This window comes from Eubalaena glacialis, chromosome 4, assembly GCF_028564815.1.
Source record: "Eubalaena glacialis isolate mEubGla1 chromosome 4, mEubGla1.1.hap2.+ XY, whole genome shotgun sequence".
NCBI lineage: Eukaryota > Metazoa > Chordata > Mammalia > Artiodactyla > Balaenidae > Eubalaena > Eubalaena glacialis.
Window position 1 is genome coordinate 117,427,211 of NC_083719.1, and position 18,760 is coordinate 117,445,970.

The 18,760-nt window shown below is 57.9% G+C and overlaps 1 protein-coding gene across 2 annotated transcripts in view; it reads left to right on the plus strand.

Moving 5' to 3' along the window:
* The window catches only part of CXXC5 (CXXC finger protein 5), a 34,129-nt gene extending 15,570 nt beyond the window's left edge, over nt 1-18,559 (plus strand). For both annotated transcript variants that reach the window (XM_061189671.1, XM_061189672.1), the window contains exons 2-3: nt 14,877-15,955; nt 17,514-18,559. In XM_061189671.1, coding sequence (XP_061045654.1) covers nt 15,038-15,955; nt 17,514-17,558 — 963 coding nt within the window. In that variant the 5' untranslated portion in view covers nt 14,877-15,037 and the 3' untranslated portion in view covers nt 17,559-18,559. The remainder of the gene's footprint in view (nt 1-14,876; nt 15,956-17,513) is intronic.
* The last annotated feature ends 201 nt before the right edge of the window (nt 18,560-18,760 follow it).

Consider the following 18,760-nt stretch of genomic DNA (forward strand, 5'->3'; position numbering starts at 1 on the left):
GTTATCTTGGACCCAAGAACCTTGGGACTGCTGACCCCTTAAGCCTGGGGAGGGTGAGCCCTGTTGCCCTTGTCTGCTGCAGACATGATTCACTGGGAGTGGGGTAGGAGTCAGGGCATGCCCCAGGGAGCAGATTGATGTTCCTTAGGGTTGCAGGGATCTCCTTGCAGACAAGTTCTGGGAAGGTCAATTGCTAGTCTTGTGAGAGCTGCTTAGGGGCCTGGTCAGCGTCACACCTCTCCCGTCCCCACCCCCCACCTTCCTGGGGACTCTTTTCCTCTCTCTGGAGAGCCCTACAGGGAGTAGTTAAGAAAGTGCCCTTGAGCTGGAGCTGTCTTCCTCTTCTGTACACAGGGGCCACAGTGACATCCCCCCACCGCCCCAATCAGTGTGTGCTGGTTAGCTAAAGAGAGCACCAGGCACAGCGTGGCCCTGGGTCAGGGCTCACTAAAGGTCACTGAGTTGGGTTTATATTGCTGGAAGTTGGTGCTGGCCTTAAACGGAGGGGCAGAAAGTCTGGGTTTGGGGCCCTGTGCTGTGTGGCAAGTTACTTCCCCTTTCTGGTCTCAGTTTCTGCATCTGTAAAATGACTGAGAGTCTGCCCTGCACATTCTCTGAGATGGAGGTAAGTCACAGTCAAGACAGACACACTCACAGGCCCTGCAACTGCAACTGGTCACCAGGTCCCCTAGGCTCAGGGCTCCTGCAGACCTCACGTCAGCATGGGATCCAGGGGGAGCAAGGTGGGCTCTAGAGATGGGCCAACTTGGATTTTAGTCTCACCATCAACAACTTGGGTGACTTTAACTCAGCTCTGAGCCTCAGTGTTCTCATCTGTGAAATGGGAAGACCATGGTGCCTACCTCTTTTGGCTGCTGGGAGAATAAAACAAGATGGTGTGGACAGAGCACCTGGCACAGACTCGATCTATGGTGACCTACCACACCCACCAGCTGTCCTCTTGGTTGCTGCACCACCACCGCCCCCCCCCACCCCCCGTCTTGGTCTCAGGGCTTCTGGGAAGGAGACAGTGCCAGTCTGCTGGCTCAGCCGGCTTGGCCACTGACCTTCAGAGCACCCAGGCTGTCAAGGCCACCTGACTGCCTGTCGGGCGGGTGGGGGGAGCGCCAGCCAGCTCCTCGCCTGACGCTACCCGCCCCAGCTCCCACTCTCCTCTCCTCTCTGCGCCTGTGTGTGAGCTAATTAATCTCAACCCCTTTGGGAAATTAGAACGCTGCAGTCGCGGCCTCCTCAGCCTTGCAGTGCCGGTGCTGCTACTGGGCCCTGCCAAGACCCACTGTAGTTTGGGGGCACCGGGTGGGGGGTGGGGGCAGCAGGATGAGCTGGGCAGGCATGGGTGTCCCTGAGCCCTCCACCTCCTGGCTGGGGGGCTCTGGCTTCTTGGCCCCCTCCCCTCTCATTCAGCATCCATAAGGAGGCCAGACAATCACCCTGCCAGGATGAAACCCAACCCCCAGTGCCTCTCTGACCTCTTCCTGGGGCTAGTATGGTCACCCCCTAGTATGGTCATGTTCCATCTCATTGCGGGGTCTTCTTGCCTGCCCAGCTCAGGCTGATGGAGACAGATGTAATTATGGAATTTTGCTTGGGAAATTAATTTGAAAAAGTTAACTAATTGGTGGTTCCGGAGGTGGCAGGCTCCACGCCCACCTGGTCCTACTGACGTCAGTGCTGACCCACCTGGGACGTGCAGCTTCTTGGGCAGGCTGGGGAGGGAGACCCTGGTGACCTGGCTGGGCAGACCAGTGTCCTGGCCCAGAGGGGACACCTGGGAAGGGTGTGTCACCTGGACTGGCTAAGCTGAACTCTGAACTCTGAACTCAGCCACTTGTTTGTGTGTTCACCAGGCCATTGTCAAGCTTCTACTATACACTGACCACAGTGTCTCAAGTGCCCCCAGCCAAAATAGACTACTGAGTGTTTTGTCCAGTTCTTCCGAATCCCTTTTCTCAAGGGAAACCTCTAAACCTATTCCCAAAGTCTTTTCCATAGAGCTCAAGGGACATTATTGGGCCCATTGTACAGATGAAGCAACTGAGGCTCAGAGGGTGTGACAAGGCATTCAGCTATATTCTCCAGCAGGATGGAGTAGTGGGTGTATAAAAGTTAGGCTTCTTCGCAAGGGATGAACACTTCCACAGGCAGCCCCCTCCCAAGTGTGTGTGATAGGAGCCTTAAAGTTGACTGTACCCCAAAGAGAGGGCCAGAGAACATGGCCAACCCCTTCCTCCCTGGCATCATTGTGCCGCCTCCTTCCCCTTCCTCAGACATTTGTGTTACCCTGTATGTGCATATGGGGACTTCTCCCACCACCCCACCCAATCCTCAGGATGACCCAGCTGGGCTGAGGCAGGAGGCCCCATACCCTAGGGCTCCCTGGGTTATGTAGGGAACCCTACTGCCTCCTGAGTCCCCTGCAGGGCCCCGGACCACAACAGCCTGACCAGGTTCTAGTGTCTGGAGGAGTGTGGACTCGGTACACAGTACCTCAGTACCCAGTCTTTGTCTAGACTGAGGATAGGTTGGGGCTGGGGCAAGAGGTGGCCAGGCCTGGGACAGGTCAGGGATATGACCTGTAGGAGGCCAGCAAGGTGAGGCACATGGGCTTTTAAGAGGTTTGGGTCTGGGTTCCCCTAAGCTGTGTGGCCTTGAGTAAGTCCCTTAGCTTCTCAGAGCCTCATTTTCTTCATCTGGGAAACAGGTGTGATCGTATATGCCACGCAGAGGGCTGTGGTGAGGCACAGGGAGGTATAACCACTTGAAGCATCTGACTTTGGCACCAGACTATTTCACTGCCTGGTGAGGCCGGATGGGTGGGAGAGCAGGGAGCCAATGGAACTGTGCAGGTGCCAGAGCCTGAGAAGGCCAAGATTTTGGAGGGGAATCTGGTGCATGTGGTTGGGACTGGAGCTGGAGGACACACGAGGAGGTGATACTTGTGAAGCACCCAAGAGCCAACAGCTAGCGGCCCAGAGCCCTGGGGCCTCTAGGGGGAGTCCATACAGCATCTACTCTTGGATTTGTTTAGTGCATTTCCTTAACCTCCAGGATGTCCCCAGGGACCAAGTGGGCCCTGCAGTTAATTGTGTAGGCCTCACCTCTCATAGTTGTTCAGAATAAAAGTGACTCTCATGGGCAGGCTGAGCTGGGCATTTTGCATCCCATAGCCCTCTGATGTAGTCTGTAGTTCTGGGTTTCTTCAAGGTCTGACCTCTAGCCTAAGGTTTAAATGGACCACACCCATTCCCTGAGCATCCTGTGTGGGCTGGGTATGGGCTTAAAGGGGAGAAACTTCCTCTGCCCACCTTACCTCCAAGAAGCTCCCAGCAGGCGACTGGCTAAGCGCTCGGAGTTCTATGCACAGACTCTTATTAAACCCTTCTCTGTGTGTGTCCATCCATGTTCCCCTAGACTGGGAGCTTCCTGAGGGTGGGGTCCATGACATCTCTCTAATCCCATGCCCAGCACAGAGTTAGCACTGGGTGGGGGTCATAGGGCTCCTGCTTGCCTATTTGACAGCTGGGCCAATTGACGCCCTCTGAGGACATTGCTCAGCCTTGTGAGGGGCAGAGCTAACCTGGCCCAGATGGGTGTGGGGTCTTCTGCAGGCTTCCTTGGGACCTGCAGCTCCTAACTCACCTGGCAGGCAGTGTTCCCAGTGTCCAGCCTTGAGTCCCAGGCTCCTGAGACCTTGGGGAGCGAGGAGTTCTGGTATCAGAGGGTCAGAGGAGAGACCTTAATCTCTCCAAGCCTCAGTTTCTTTATCTGTAAAATGGGGATACTGGTACCTCTTCCTGGTAGTGCTTGGGAGGTGTAGGGTGGGTGGTTAAAAGAGATGTTCTTAGCTTCATGTCTGAAACTTTGTGAGAACTCCTTCTTAAGTGTTCACCATCTTTATTATTACTATTAACACTGTTATTTTGTTATCATTACATTATTATTCACCCTCCCAGGGCCCCAGCAGCTGCGGTGGCTCTGGGCCTGGATGCAGAGCTCTGGTCTACAGAGAAGTTGCAGTTCCTAATTAGTCAGTGCCCCAAGGAGAGGGCCTGGGTTTTTATTTTTGCTGGAGGATCCCACCTGCCCAAGGCTTCCCCAGGCCCTGTCATCAACTGGGCTAAGGCTGCAGCCCCCTCTCCAGCCTCAGGTAGGGGGCCTGGCTCCCAGCAAAAGCCTCCCCAAATTTCCCCTGCCACTCTCTCTGCCTCCCAGACCTCCAGGGCCATGAATCATTTATGAGGCAAAAATGAAACCAATTAAGAACAAACTTTGAAAGCCTCTAATTGCTGCGCCTGGTGGCACCAAGGAATGAGGGAAGCCAGGCCTGTTCGGTGCGGAATCTCCGCCCGGGCCTTCCCAGGCTGCCTGTCCCACCGCGTCCCAGGGCGCCGCGGCCTCCCGGCTCCCCGGCTCCTCGCCGCCTCCTGGCCGCGGACGTGCCTGCGCGGCTCCGGCTTCTGCGTCTGCTGCCCCAGCGCCCGCCCGGGTCCCTGGCCGGCTAATTAGGGCCGGCTCCCCTCCCCGCGCCACCCGCCGCCCGCTCCAGGCCGGAGGTGATGGCTGCTGTTCCTGCCGTCCTGGGGCCTGTGCCCCAGACCTGGCCGCCTTGCCCGTGGCGGGAGCCAGCCCTGCTGGCCTAGCTTAACCCAGACGAGCCCAGGGCACCCTGTCCCTGAACTGGGAGGCTGGGGGTCCCGGCGTGGGTAAGCGCTGGGAGGTGCTGGGTCACCTGGCTTGAACAGTCCCGTTCAGTCTCGGGGAGAGATCTGCTCCTCCCAGCGGGAGTGGAAGGGGCTGGGGGATGACTGATGAGATAGGGAAGCTGGAGGGATACAGGGGAAGGGATGGGGATGGGGATGGGGATGGGGTTGAGTTCCTGAGCTGTTGCGTTGGTGAAGCGGGACCCGACTCTTCCTCTCAGCGTTGCCACAAACACAATAAGCGTATACAGATTCCTTAGCCTCAATTTCCCCATTTGTCCACTATCAGGACAGGCCAGTTTTCTCTTGGATTTGTAATTTGAGGAGCTGGGCTTTACATGTCCCCCGCCCGCCCACTTGGGGGCTGCTGACGGGGTGGAGGTAGGGGTCTGGAGTATGGACCCAGCAGGGCCTGCCTCACTGCCGGGAGCCTTGGGCACTGGTGACCAGCCTGCTCACTGTGCTGAGGGCCAGGCAGGCCCTGGGCACTCAACGCACGTTGTTTGCTGAAACCGAATTTCTGTGCTTGTGTTTTTCCATAATTATATTAGCAGGTGGGATTTTTCCTCGGGGAAGCGGTGGGAGGGGGAGCGCCATGGCAGTGTCCCCACCCGCTCTGAGTGCGAGCTCACACTCGGCTCTGCCCGCCCGCCTGCCGTAATGATTTTTTAATTATGCAGCCAGTGCTCAGAATTGTTAATCCGCCTCCAGCCCAGCATCCCCTCCAGCAGCTCATACCCCAGCCCCTCACTGGTGTCCCCAGAGTGGTGGTGTCCAAGCCCGAGCCCATCACTGTGCCCGGGAGCACCACCATGGTGTGAGAAAGGGGAGGCCCGGGCAGGCCACAGGGCCACCTCTCCTCCATCTGCAAGTGACAGAACTTGGTGGTGCGGGGCGCCTGTGGCTTTCTTCGCACCCCGCCACCCCTGACCCCAGCATGGCTCGCTCCCACCAGCATAGCTGTGGCTCTGGAAGGGGGCAGGGGAGTGATCAGTGACCCCAAGGACACGTGCACCCAAGTATGAGCTTCGTCTCTGTCACACCCGCACTCACTTGGCTTCTCTTGCACACACACCCTCAGCCTCATAGCTACACAAGCACAGTAGCATGCTCTGTGTGTCTCTCACACACATAGCCGCACCTGAGGGCCAGGGTGCCCTCAGGAGACCCCGGTTGCCGCCTCCGTGCCCTGCAGCGGCCCTGCCCCCACTCTCTTGCCTCCATACCCCCCCCCACCCCCCTGCCTGACTGGGTTGCACCCTGAGGTCTCCCTGCTCCCACCTGGTGGGGTGGCTGCCTGTGGCTGGGGCCTGCCTGAACCTCCGTCGGCCCAGCCTGGGGGAGGGGGCGGGTTGGGGGGGGCTGTTCGGCAGCACTGTGGCGGCGGCTCCTCTCCAGGCGCCCAGCTGTGGCATCTGTCAAGGTCAGATAGCGACTCTGGAACCAGCCGGCTTGGCCCCATGGCCCCTCTCGCCTCATTATTTTTGTGTTCCGGGGCTGCAGCGCCACCTCCCTCCCTCCTCCTCAGCCTCCCTCCTCTTGCCTGCCTCCCCCACGCCTCTGCAGGGAGGGCCTGCGGTCTGGGGGCTTTTGTTTTCCAGTTTTTTCCACGCTCAGGCCAGGCAGATGCTGGCCAGAGCCGTCGGGTCTTGAACGGCAGACAAGGCAGGTGCCTCCCTCGGGGCTGGGACAGGTTCTTGGCCATTGGAACCCTGGGTTGGTTTCTCAGGGGGACAAACTGAACCTGGACGGAGCCCAGCCTCCACCACAGCCCAGGCGTACCTGTGGGCAACTTCCTGTTTCCACAGGGGCCCCAGCACCTGGCGTCAGTTCCTGTCTGCACCATTCCCACGCCAGGTGGGCCCCAGACTCACATCCCAGAACCCTTCAGAGGCCCTGAGACAACTCACAGTGAGCGCATGCACGCCTGCACGCGCGCGCACACCCTCACAGGCCAGAAGAACCCACAAACATCCAGCCACCACGTAAACCACTCTACTTGGACACACGCACACTCGGTCATACGCATACGTCCACAGATGCAGGTAGCCACATTCCACTCGTACACACACGGGAGTCACACAAAGACCTCCACCTCCACTGGTATCTAAGCCCCATGTGTTCATCAGTGCTCAAACCCACAGAGTGACAGCTGAGACTGTACACACGCACACCCACACTCTCATGCATGAAGCGTGCACAGGTTTCTGACACACCTCCCAGGTGGGCACACACAGATATACTTGTCCCTAGTGCTGCTTTCACCATACACACTCCAATCCGAGTGTGCTCCTTGGGGCCCGGTGTTCCTTGAGCAGTTACAACACCCAAGGAGCTTTTGTCCCCTGAGATGCTGAAGTGAGCTTGAGGCTTCCCTTTTGATGCACCCTGTGTGTCCAGGGAGCCCCTGAAAAGTAGGAAATGGTGGTTGACAGATGGGCCACCCTACCCACCTGGCCGGCCTCCATGGATGTCCACCACCTTGGGCACAAGAGCACTGAGATGGAGTGGAATGGGAAGGTTCTGTGTGGGTCAGGATGGGCTTGATGGCGCTGGCTGGGAGGTCAGGCTCAGGGGAGTCTCTCAGGCTCTGTCTCTGGGTCCCTCTGTCCACCTCCAGCCCCTGATTAGGGTGTGTAAGTGTTGGGGGAGTGAGATGTGGACAGACTTCAGGCCCACCGGGGTCTCTGGGGTAGCCCTGGCCGTCACTCACTTCCTCCTCCAGCTGCGGACTGCTGTGACCGCCCCTGAGAGGGGGAGGTAGCTGGAGGTTTAGCAGTGGTGGGGGCCCCCACCCCCCAGGAAACTCAAAACCCTGGGCCAGCCGCGGGTGGCGGGTTGGGGCCGGCACAAAGAGGGCCTCTGTGCAGGCCGGCTGGGCTGCCCGCAGGATTCTGGGGGAGGAGCAGGAGCCGGTTTCCGTCCCATTCTGCTTCCTGCGGAGGCCGCCGGAATGCCCGGAGCTCTGGCCCAGCCTGGCCCGTCCGGCCCACCCGCAGCCCCTTCCCCTGTCTTCCTGGGCCCTAAGGTACAGCTGCAGACTTCTCTGCAACAGCATCCCGACGTGTTTTGCCCAGAGCCTGAGAACCACACCCCCAGGACCCTTGAGAAACCTAGAGGGTTCCCCTAGGCTGAGAGCTGAACTGGACCTCACCCTCCAGCCAAAACGTGCCTTAGAGCCCTTGGCCAGTGTTGGAGAGCCAGGCCCTGGAGTCATAGAGACCTGGTTTCAAATCCAGACTCTGCCGTTTATTGACCTTGTGACCTTAGGCAGGTGAGCCTCATCTGTAAATGGGGCTAATACTAGTTAGCAAGGTACAGAGAGAATTCAGTGAGAAAATGCATGTGAAATGCTTAGCACAATACCTGGCAGAGAGTGAGTGCTCATTATTAGGGTCTGCTATTATCGTGTCCTCTGGGAAGATAGGAAAGGGAGGGGTCTGAATGCTTACCCCAATAAGCCTCACATCATCTGGGGCTTGGTCCCAACCCTATGGCCTGCTCAAAACCCTTCTCTCCAGGCCTCAGTTCCCCCATCTGAAAATCACATCAAGAGCCAATTCTGGCCTCTCTGATGGGGGCGGGGGGGTGTTCACTATCTGGAGTCTTTTTTCTGTATCTCTCCACCTCCTTCCCCATGGGCCCCTCTGGGCTCATGGCTCCTGCAGTTTGGGGTGAGGAGCAAGAACCATTCTTCTCCATTTTACAGATGGAAACTGAGGCTCAGTGTGGGGCAGGGTGTCAAAGTCAACAGGAAGGGACAGGATGGAGCCACAAACCTGGGCCTGCAGACTCAGTCCCCTGGCCAGTCCTATGGATATGTGCCCTGTCCCCACCAATTCCTTGGCCCACATATCTCTGAGCTGGCTTTCCCTGGCTTGTCCTGTGCTGAGGCCCACCGGGAGGGAGGTCCTAAGTAAGTGTGTGGGCTCTGATCCCAGGCTAGTGTCAGCTCAGACATCTCCACTTTAGGAAACCTTAGTCTAAGATCCAGGAGCTCCCAAACAGGGAGGCCATCATTTTCTCCAGATCACAGTTGCTTATCAAACTGCCTGTTCTAAATGGGGCAATCATAGTACTTCCTTCAGAAAGTGGGTATGAGGATTCGATGAGACAAGCCATGTCCATTGTCTGGCACATAGGAAGGTCTCCATACACGTTAGCTGTTATCCTCGTGGTGCAATGTTACAGATGGGGAAACTGGCTCAGAGGCCATATGCCACGGTCACACAGCAAGGAGGGCCCTCCAGGTCCTTTGACTTTTCCAGAGAAGGAACCTGGCCCAAAGGAGGTACCTGTTGAGGCAGGCCTTGTCTTTATCAGAGGTGTCCCAGGACCCCTGTCTTGTTCCCCAGAGCCCCAGGTCAGGGAATACCTCCTGCCCGGGACCTCAGCGTTTTTTGTCCATGAAATGGGTTTATCCCCTCCTGCAGCTCCTTTTGGGAGCTCTGTAAGGGCGAACAGAGCCCCCTATACTCCTGGGTTTTCTCAGCAGCATGTTTCAGTTCTCAGGCAAGGGGGTTGAGCCTGCCTTGAGAAGAGGGGCATAAAAGGCCAGGGGGTATGGAGTCAGGGAAATAGGATTGCAGCCCTCACCCCCATTCTGTCCTTGGCAGTTGGTCTTGGGGTGTTAGTCTTAGGGAGGCCCTAGTGGTATTGAGGGCGTGTCCCACCCCAGGCCATCTGCTGGGTGCTAACAGTGGTCAATGTGTCCTTGTATGTGTGTGTCCATCCATAGCTGGATATGTGCCCTGTGCTCTCCAGTGGGGCCTGCATTTCTCCTGGCCTCCAAGACCAGTGTCCCTATGTGTGTCTCCCTGGGCCTGAGTAGGGCTTTTTTTTCCCTCTGGAAACTCCCCAGGCTGAATCATGGAAATCAGAGATGGAAACCCCCCCCACACACACCCAATTGCTCAGCTCAGTTCAACCACCGTAGCCTGTGGTCTGCCCTCCCCGCCACCACTGGCCTGCCCACCATCAGTCAGTCTGTCCATCTTGCCTCCGTTGGAGACCAAGGACACCAGCCCATCAAGGTGGCTGGAGGGGCGTGAAGGGGTGTAGCAGGGATGTCAGGAGTGGGCACGGAAGTGTGGGGAAGGGTGCGATGAGCCAGGGTGTGTGAGTCTGCAACCCGGGCCTACATAGACGATGGCGGGCTCTGCTGGGCCAGTGCCTGGCGTCCTGAAGGCCCTGATGAAATGCCACCTCTTCCAGGAAGCCTTCCTTCAGCAGGCAGGACGGCTGGGAGGCTATTCCAGCCAGCAGAGGAGTAGGGGAGGGATGGTGCCTTGTGCAAACTCTGCCGTTGGTATTGGTGATAGTTGCACAACTCTGTAAATTTACTAAAAACCATTGAATGGGTGAATTTTATAGTAAGTAAAAACTGTACCTCAGCAAATCTGTTAAAAAAAATCCTGCCCTTGACCTCAAGCCCCACCCCGTTGGGACCCTGCCAACCTCATAGCCACACCTCGCACCCACTTCCCCATTTCTTAGGAACGCTTTCAGGTTCATGTCTCCTTTGGTAACCTCTCCTTATCCTTAACTCACAGGCTAAGCAGCCCCTTCCTCCAGAAAGGTCCCCTTGCCCCACTCAGTCCCCTTCCCGCTCTCTCTTTTCACATCAGTTCATGTGACCATCAGCCCAGCTCCTGCATACCCCTCCAGAGCTGTGCGTCTGTATCCTGCACTGTCTCCCCAGGACCACAGGGCATGGGGCCGCTATCGGGTAGGTGGTGCAGGCTGTGTGCAGCTGAACATCTAGAACATCTCACTGTGGCCACCTGTGTGCATGTCTCCATGCAGACAGCACTATCCCACCCCACAGTGCCTGCCTGTCCTGCCTCCCTCCCCCATTGCTGTGTGGCCTGAAGGGCTCAGGACAGAGCCCTGCTGGGGATGAATCCTGGCTCCCCTGGCACTGAGGGTGGAGTGAGAGCTCTGCCACCACCTCTGGTGACCTCATTGCCAGCTGGCATTATGATGTCACTGGCCCAGCGTTCCGGGTTCCTGCTTGGGTATCTCCAAGCCCCGCAGGTGGGGACACTCCCCTGGGGTCTGTGACAGCTCATCCCCCCGACCATGTAAAGGTGACGGGCATGGTAACAACCCTGGGGGGGTGGGGGCAGCCTCGGGGTAGCTGGGTCACCTTTCCCTGGCAGAACAAAGGCAGTCACAGAGCAGGGTGACTAACACTTGGGCTCTGGGTTCAAGTTCTAGCCCTACTGGGCACCGGCTGTTTGACCTTGGCCTGACAGCTTGAACCTCCCTGAGCCTCAGTTTCCTCATCTCTGAAATTGGTTAATAGTTCCTTTTTCCCTGAGTACTGGGGAGGAGTCAAGGAGGGAGAGAAGACAGGTAAAGCATAAGAGTACAGGGCCTGGGACACAGTAGGTGCTCAATAAATGCTAGCGGATAGGGTCGGTTAGTTAAGGGAGCCTGAGAGTCGCTTGGTGAGAGCTGGTTAGGGAGGGACGGTGTCCCGTGTCTTTTGGGGCTGACCAGGGCCTGGGGGTAGAGGCAGAGGTGGCTCCACTGTCAGGAGAGGGGCCCCAGCTTTGACTGTCCCTCACTTCCCAGCTCAGCCAAGTGAGCTCTAGCCCATAGGAGGTGGGGCCCACAGCCTGGCCCTGAGACCAGGAACCCACTGACCCCCAGCCCTCCTTCCTTTCTCCTCCCAGGCTTTGGGCCAGAGTGGGCTGGGGCTCGAGACAAGCTGGGTCTCATCTGGCTTCCCCCGACCTCTGCCTCTGCCTGCCTCTCCTGTAGGCATGTCCACCTGCCTTCTCTTGGTCCCCAGGTCCTTGCATCTGGGACTGTCTCCTCAGGGCTCTGTTTCCATGTCTCTCAGATCCTCTAGTCTCTGAGCTGGGCCAGGTACCCTGCGTCTCTGAGCCCAGTTGCCTCAGTCTGTGTTCCCTATGATGCTCTGTCCTCTAACCTTGACCCTTTGCCCTGTCCTCTCTCAGTCCCTTTCTCTGACCCCACCCCTCGAGTTCTCTTGTCTCGTGATCCTCTGTCCCCACCACCTGTCTCTATTCTTCTGGTCCCATGTCCCCCTCTGCCCCCCAGCTCTCTATGCCTGGGTTCCCCCCCTCACCCCCGCCCCCTGGGCTCTGTCCCCGCCCGTCAGCCCCTGGTCCCAGCTCCCGGCCGGCCCGGCTCCTGCATGGACAAAGGGGTCCTTTGTGGGCTGACCGCGGCTGGCGGGGCGGCGGGGCGCTGGCTCCGCATTACTGATGAAACGGAGCCCTTTGTTGTCCCTCCTCAGGCGCAGTATTTCTTTTTGGGGGCTGGATGCGTTCCTGGCAGGGCCGATGATGGATGCGCCCGCCGCCGCCCGCCTGCCCGCCAGCTTTCCCTCCCGCTCATTCCCGCTCCGCTTCAACGCAGCCCCAGCTCCTCCCCTGCCGCCTGGGCACTGCCAGGCCCTTCCTGGCCTGGGAGGGGGTTGCTGTGTGCCCTGCAGTCGAGGCCGGGGCCTGGGAGAAGGTCTTTCTTCTCTTATGTCCTCCCCTTCCATGAGTAGGGCACGTGAGCCCTGTGGTCAGTGGTCCACTGGGACCAGGGCATCAGCTTTTCCCAGGGTCTGAAGGAGATGAGCCAGGTACAGGGACAGATCTGGAACAGGCTTGGTTGGGGACCAGGCTTTGGGGACTAGACGTTGGTATCTGTCCACTCTGGGGTTTGAGTTGCCCTGTGTGCCAGTCCCCCTCGTGTACCCCCCACCTTCACTTTCTGAGGCTGACAAACCAGTGTTCTGCCTGCAGCACCTGTTCAATGACATATCACGTCCTCTGGGCCCAAAGTCAGCATGTCCCAGGACCTGGGGTTGGGGGGAGTGGGGCGTGGCTGGGGGGAGTTGTCCCTGAGGAAGGACAGAAAAATGAAAGATCAGAGAGATTCAAAGAGGAGGCCAGAGATGAACAGAACATGAGATTAGGTCCCCACCAAGAGAGACTCGGGATGGAGACAGAAGCAGAGAGACTTAGCCAGGGTGCCAGCCCTGAAAGCAGGCCCGGCTGTGTCTGTGTCAGAGGGAGCTGACTTCTAATTGACCTGCCCGCCCCACACGCAGAGCCAGATCCTGGAGCTGGGAGGAGGGAGGGAGTAGAGCAAGAGCAGCGTTAATGCAGCTATCGATTTCTGCCACCAGCCAGCAGGCCGCAGAGGCGGGGGACACACACAGAGGGGCTAGGGCGCAGACTGCTTCCCTCCCCACATCTCCAGCCCGTGGGCATCTGCCTTCTTCTGTCTTCTCCCCTCAGCCTGTGTCTGGGGCTCCTGGGGCTGTGGTCCAGGGCAGAGCAGCTGAGCTCGGATGGGCAAGGGCTAGGTGACTTGGCATGACAGTCTCTGGCCCTGATCTCACTGGCCCTTGTCCCCAACACCTAGCCAGGGTCACTGATGCCTGGAGGGGTACTGATCTCTGAGGACAGGGGCCCAACAGCCAGCCTGGGCTTGGCCCTTAGGAGGTAGAACGGAGCACAGCAATCCTGGGGTATGTGTGACCCCCTTCCTCTTACTACGATCTGACCTCTGTGACACCCCCAGCCCAGTCTGGACACCCTGCCTGACCCTCCTGGGTTTGTCCTGGTGGAATCTGCCAGCTGGCCCAGCTCTTCCTCACCACCCATCCACCTTCACTAGGAAGGAGCTTAGGTGGGCCAGTGCCTGCTGGGGAGAGGCAGGGAGTGGCTGGCTGGCTGCTGATGCCTGCCGTTCACCTCACCCTGGAGACAGAGCTTTTCCCTCGCCTGCACTCACTCCTCCTCGTGGCCACTCCTTAGCAGTCCTGGGCCAGGGACCCTGCCTGCTCGGGGCCTTGATTTCCCCTTCTGTAAGTGTACAGGGTTGGACTAGATGACCTCCCGGGCCAGGCTGAGTCCTGTGACTGGGGGATGGTGGGGTTGCCTGGGGACAAAGATGCAGTGTGTGCCGCCCCTAAGCCCAGGGCCGGACAGGCCCAGCCAGATGTGCGCCTCCCCCTTGAGTCGCCAGCTGCTCGGGGCTGGGCCCCGTCCTCCCACCCCTCTCCTGGGGGTTGCTGGGCCGTGGCAGGCAGACGCTAGAGAGCCAGGGCTGATGAGGAAACTACCACTCGGCTCCATCTGGAACAATTCCTTCTAGAGCTCCTGGCCAAGGAGCCTGGCTGCTCACATGCCTTAGTCTTGGGGCCTGAGCAGAACAGGCTCTGTCCTGGGAAGGGGCACCTCAGACACGTGGGCGTGGCTGAAGAACAGGCTCCATTCCCTAGAGGGTCGCACCTACTCTCGGTCCCAGCTTGCAGCAGCCAGAGGTCCCTCGGGCCCACAGTCCTCTCTGCTCTCACTGGGACCTCCATCCAGACCCATCTGGGAGCCAGGCCGGCACATAGCAGTGAGGCCTGAGTAGAGACAAGAGTGGGTCCCGAGGTTAGAGAGAGAGAGGGAAGTGTGTGCTGATGTGTGCACGAGCCCCCCCCACCCCCGCCACCACCCTGCTCTTGCGGGAGAAGGCTTGTCCTCTGGCACACTGCTGCCTGCCCTCTAGCAGGAGGGTATGTGCTCCTTGAAATAAGGGTTCTGCGCTCTATTTGGCAAACTCTGTTAAACAAAGTCAGTTTCCTTTACCTGCAGAACTTGCCAGGGCCTTGAGATAATTAACGTGTATTAGCAATCTCTAATGAGCATCCATGTGCAGCTTCCCATACTTTTTGGTCTGCATCTCCAAGCTGTTCAGAGACTGTGCCCACCGTTCTTCTCCATAGTTGCGTCAGTGAAAGATGAGTAAGCAGAGGGTAACCTCTGAGGTTAATAAAGTTCTCCCGCTCTCTCCTACCCCCAGCACAGGAAGGACTGCCTGCCTCCATCGGGTCTTCCCAGACCCTGGCAGGGCAGAGGGAGACCCAGCTGAGCCTCCACCGTGCCACTTGGTGGCTGTGTATCCATGGGCTAGTCAGTTCTTCTCCCAAACCTTGTCTTCCTCACCTATGAAATAGGATATTACTAGCCACTACTTGTGGGTTTCTCGTGAGTCTTAACTGAGATAGTACAAATTAGAAATTCCTAACTGTGGCTGGCACTGAATGAATGCCTAGCCAGGCTGTGGTGGTTACAGTGGTGATACAGCTGGTGGTGGAGGAGGCCCTGACCCTGTATCCTCTTGTCCCGACAGAGTGAAGACACTTCCACGTGGACGCCTGACCATGTGCCTGCGCTGAGCAGCAAAGCCCACCAGGCATCTCTGTCGTGGGCGGCAGGACCCCGGTGCTCATCTGTGGACTCCCCGCAGTTGGCAGGTTCCCCCACCAGCGGGGTCTGGGCCTCGGCCCCACCATGTCGAGCCTCGGCAGTGGCCCCCAGGACACCGGCGGTAGCAGCAGCGGCAGCAACGCCAATGGCAGCAGTGGCAGCGGCCCAAAGGCGGGAGTGGCAGACAAGAGTGCAGCGGTGGCGGCTGCCGCGCCAGCCTCGGTGGCGGATGATGCACCACCCCCTGAGCGCCGGAACAAGAGCGGCATCATCAGCGAACCCCTCAACAAAAGCCTGCGCCGCTCCCGCCCTCTCTCCCACTACTCTTCCTTTGGGGGCAGCGGTGGCAGTGGCGGTGGCAGCATGATGGGCGGGGAGTCTGCCGAAAAGGCTGCCGCGGCCGCAGCCGCTGCCTCCCTGTTGGCCAATGGGCACGACCTGGCGGCGGCCATGGCTGTGGACAAAAGCAACCCTACCTCAAAGCACAAAAGTGGTGCTGTGGCCAGCCTGCTGAGCAAGGCAGAGCGGGCCACGGAGCTGGCAGCCGAGGGACAGCTGACGCTGCAGCAGTTCGCGCAGTCCACGGAGATGCTGAAGCGCGTGGTGCAGGAGCACCTACCGCTGATGAGCGAGGCGGGCGCTGGCCTGCCCGACATGGAGGCCGTGGCGGGCGCCGAAGCCCTCAACGGTCAGTCCGACTTCCCCTACCTGGGCGCCTTTCCCATCAACCCGGGCCTCTTCATCATGACCCCGGCGGGCGTGTTCCTGGCTGAGAGCGCGCTGCACATGGCCGGCCTGGCCGAGTACCCCATGCAGGGAGAGCTGGCCTCCGCCATCAGCTCGGGCAAGAAGAAAAGGAAACGCTGCGGCATGTGTGCGCCCTGCCGGCGGCGCATCAACTGCGAGCAGTGCAGCAGTTGTAGGAACCGAAAGACTGGCCATCAGATTTGCAAATTCAGAAAATGTGAGGAACTCAAAAAGAAGCCTTCCGCTGCTCTGGAGGTAACGGCGCCTTAGAGGGAGGTGTGTGGGCTCTTGGGTCTGTCTGGCAGTCCAAACCCACCCCCACCCCCATCCCCACCTTTCCTGCCTGGGCAAGTGTCTGGGGGATGCCCGGCCTGTCCCTGGGCTCTGGGGTCCTAGGCCAGGCTCTAAGACACCAGTTCACTGCCCCAAGAGTCAGAGCCACATCCCGAGATGCCCTTAGGTTGTAGTCTGCAACCTAGGCAAGCATGTAATTCCAGGCAGGGACCTAGCAGAATCCCGCCAGGCCCCGGGATTCTGAACCCCTCCTGGAGTTCTGGGTCAGGTATTGAGATTCCCACACAGGTCTTAAGTCTCTGACTTTCAAACGTGTCCTAAAGCTTCCAGTCTGTGACCTAAGATTCTGGGACTCTCCCCTGCTCCATATGAGGGGTTCTGTCCTGTAGACCCTCTGGCTTTGAGGGATAAGTCCTTCATTTGCCCCTTCAGAGCCCAGCCTTTCCCCCAAGGCCACCCAAGGATAGAGCAGCTCCAGTGCTGACTGCTGTGCTCTGAGGCCTGGAAGACCCTAGTGCTAGGTACCTAGCTGACCGATTTGGGGTGCCTGGAGGCCCCAAGTTCAGTCTGGCTGCATAGTTGATGGCCAGGGTTCCTATGGGCCTGGGGTTAGAGGGTGGCTTGAGCCTGGGATGTGGGTAAAGCCTGTCCACTATGGGATTGGCTTTGAGAAGGCAGAAGGGTTCCCATGCTGCTTTCTCTCCACCCCCATGGCAGGGCCTGTCCCCATGCCCCCAGCCATGAGAGCCTAGCTGTGGTGCCAGGCCTGGGTACAAAAGCATCTTTTCAGCCTGCTGTCCCTGCCCTGTCCCTGCCCCTCCACGAGTGGGCTTGACGCAAATGTACAGAATGGTTGGAAAACAATAATGGCATCCCAGCAATGGCTATCCCCCCCAACTCACCCCAGCCCCAAACCTCATATCTGTTCTCCTGCCCAGAAAACACACCTGTATGCACACAAAGGCACCCGCTCTCCTCTCATGTAGAGACAGACAGATACACACACACACACACACACACACACACACACACACACCCTGCCCTGTACACAGTCTTATTATAGATGCAGCCTTTTAATAAACACAGCAAGCATCCTTCCGTCTCACCACAGCTCCAAACACACTGCACACTGTAGCATAGCTCAAGGCACACATCCTTATATGCGTCCAGTGCACACGCATACACACTCATTCGACAGAAATGTGAACACAACTCCCAGATGCATCATGGCCACCTGCCGCTTGTAGCCTTTGGACCAGGGAAAGGGGTCTTGCTGTCTGGAAGGAGGGTTCCTGGGCACAGTGGCTCAGGAGGCCTCACGGTGCTCCAGGCTCTCCGGTGGCCCAGCGGGTCAGGCTTCTCTGGCCTGGCCAGGATGGCAGGAACTCCAAGGGGTGGCTGCTTTTACTCCATGCCCATTCCTCCGCCATGAGGCCATCCACGGGGGAACGTCTTTGCACCAGGCCCAGCCGGACCCTGACTGAACTCTCTCCTTGTTTTTGTCTCCCGCCCCCGCCAGAAGGTGATGCTTCCGACGGGAGCCGCCTTCCGGTGGTTTCAGTGACGGCGGCGGGAACCCAAAGCTGCCCTCTCCGTGCAATGTCACTGCTCGTGTGGTCTCCGGCAAGGGATTCGGGCGAAGACAAACGGATGCACCCGTCTTTAGAACCAAAAATATTCTCTCACAGATTTCATTCCTGTTTTTATATATATATTTTTTGTTGTCGTTTTAACATCTCCACGTCCCTAGTATAAAAAGAAAAAGAAAAGAAAAAAATTTAACTGCTTTTTTGGAAGAACAACAACAACAAAAAGAGGTAAAGACGAATCTGTAAAGTACCGAGACTTCCTGGGCAAAGAATGGACAATCAGTTTCCTTCCTGTGTCGATGTCGATGTTGTCTGTGCAGGAGATGCAGTTTTTGTGTAGAGAATGTAAATTTTCTGTAACCTTTTGAAATCTAGTTACTAATAAGCACTACTGTAATTTAGCACAGTTTAACTCCACCCTCATTTAAACTTTCTTTGATTCTTTCCAACCATGAAATAGTGCATAGTTTGCCTGGAGAATCCACTCACGTTTATAAAGAGAATGTTGATGGCGCCGTGTCGAAGCCCCTCTGTATCCATCCACGCGTGCGGAGCTGCCGCAAGGAGCTCACAGAGCGGGAGGGAGCAGCCCACCCACCCCCCGGGCCCAGGCCAGCCTCGCTGTACCCGCGGTCCCCAGAATGGGACCCCCCCAACCCTAACAGTGATGATTTTGCAAAAACAAAAGTTCTGTTCGTTTATCCATTGAGATCTGGGAAGCTCATGTCTCGATATTTCCGATCCTGGCTACTTCCCTTAGAGAAAATAAGCCCTTTTTTTCTGGCCTCACTGATGGCAACAGAAGAAAGGGCTTCTTTGCGTGGCCCCCTGCCGGTGGGGGTGGGTGCCCAGGGGCCCCCGGTGGCCTGGGCCCCCTTGCCCATGGCCAGCTTCCTGCTGATGAACATGCTGTTTGTATTGTTTTAGGAAACCAGGCTGTTTTGTGAATAAAACAAATGCATGTTTGTGTCACGAAGCACCACTGGCTTCTTGCTCTCCGGTTTTGGGGCCTGGCTTGGGGGCTGTTGCTGGACAGGGGTTGTCTGGGACTACCTTGGGAAGGAGGAAGGATGGCCCAGGGACATTTAGAGTAGGGATCTCCTGGGAAGTGAGGCCGTCTGGATCCAGAAGGGGGGCAAGTAGGAGCAGCCCTGGCTGACGGGATGGAAATGCTCTT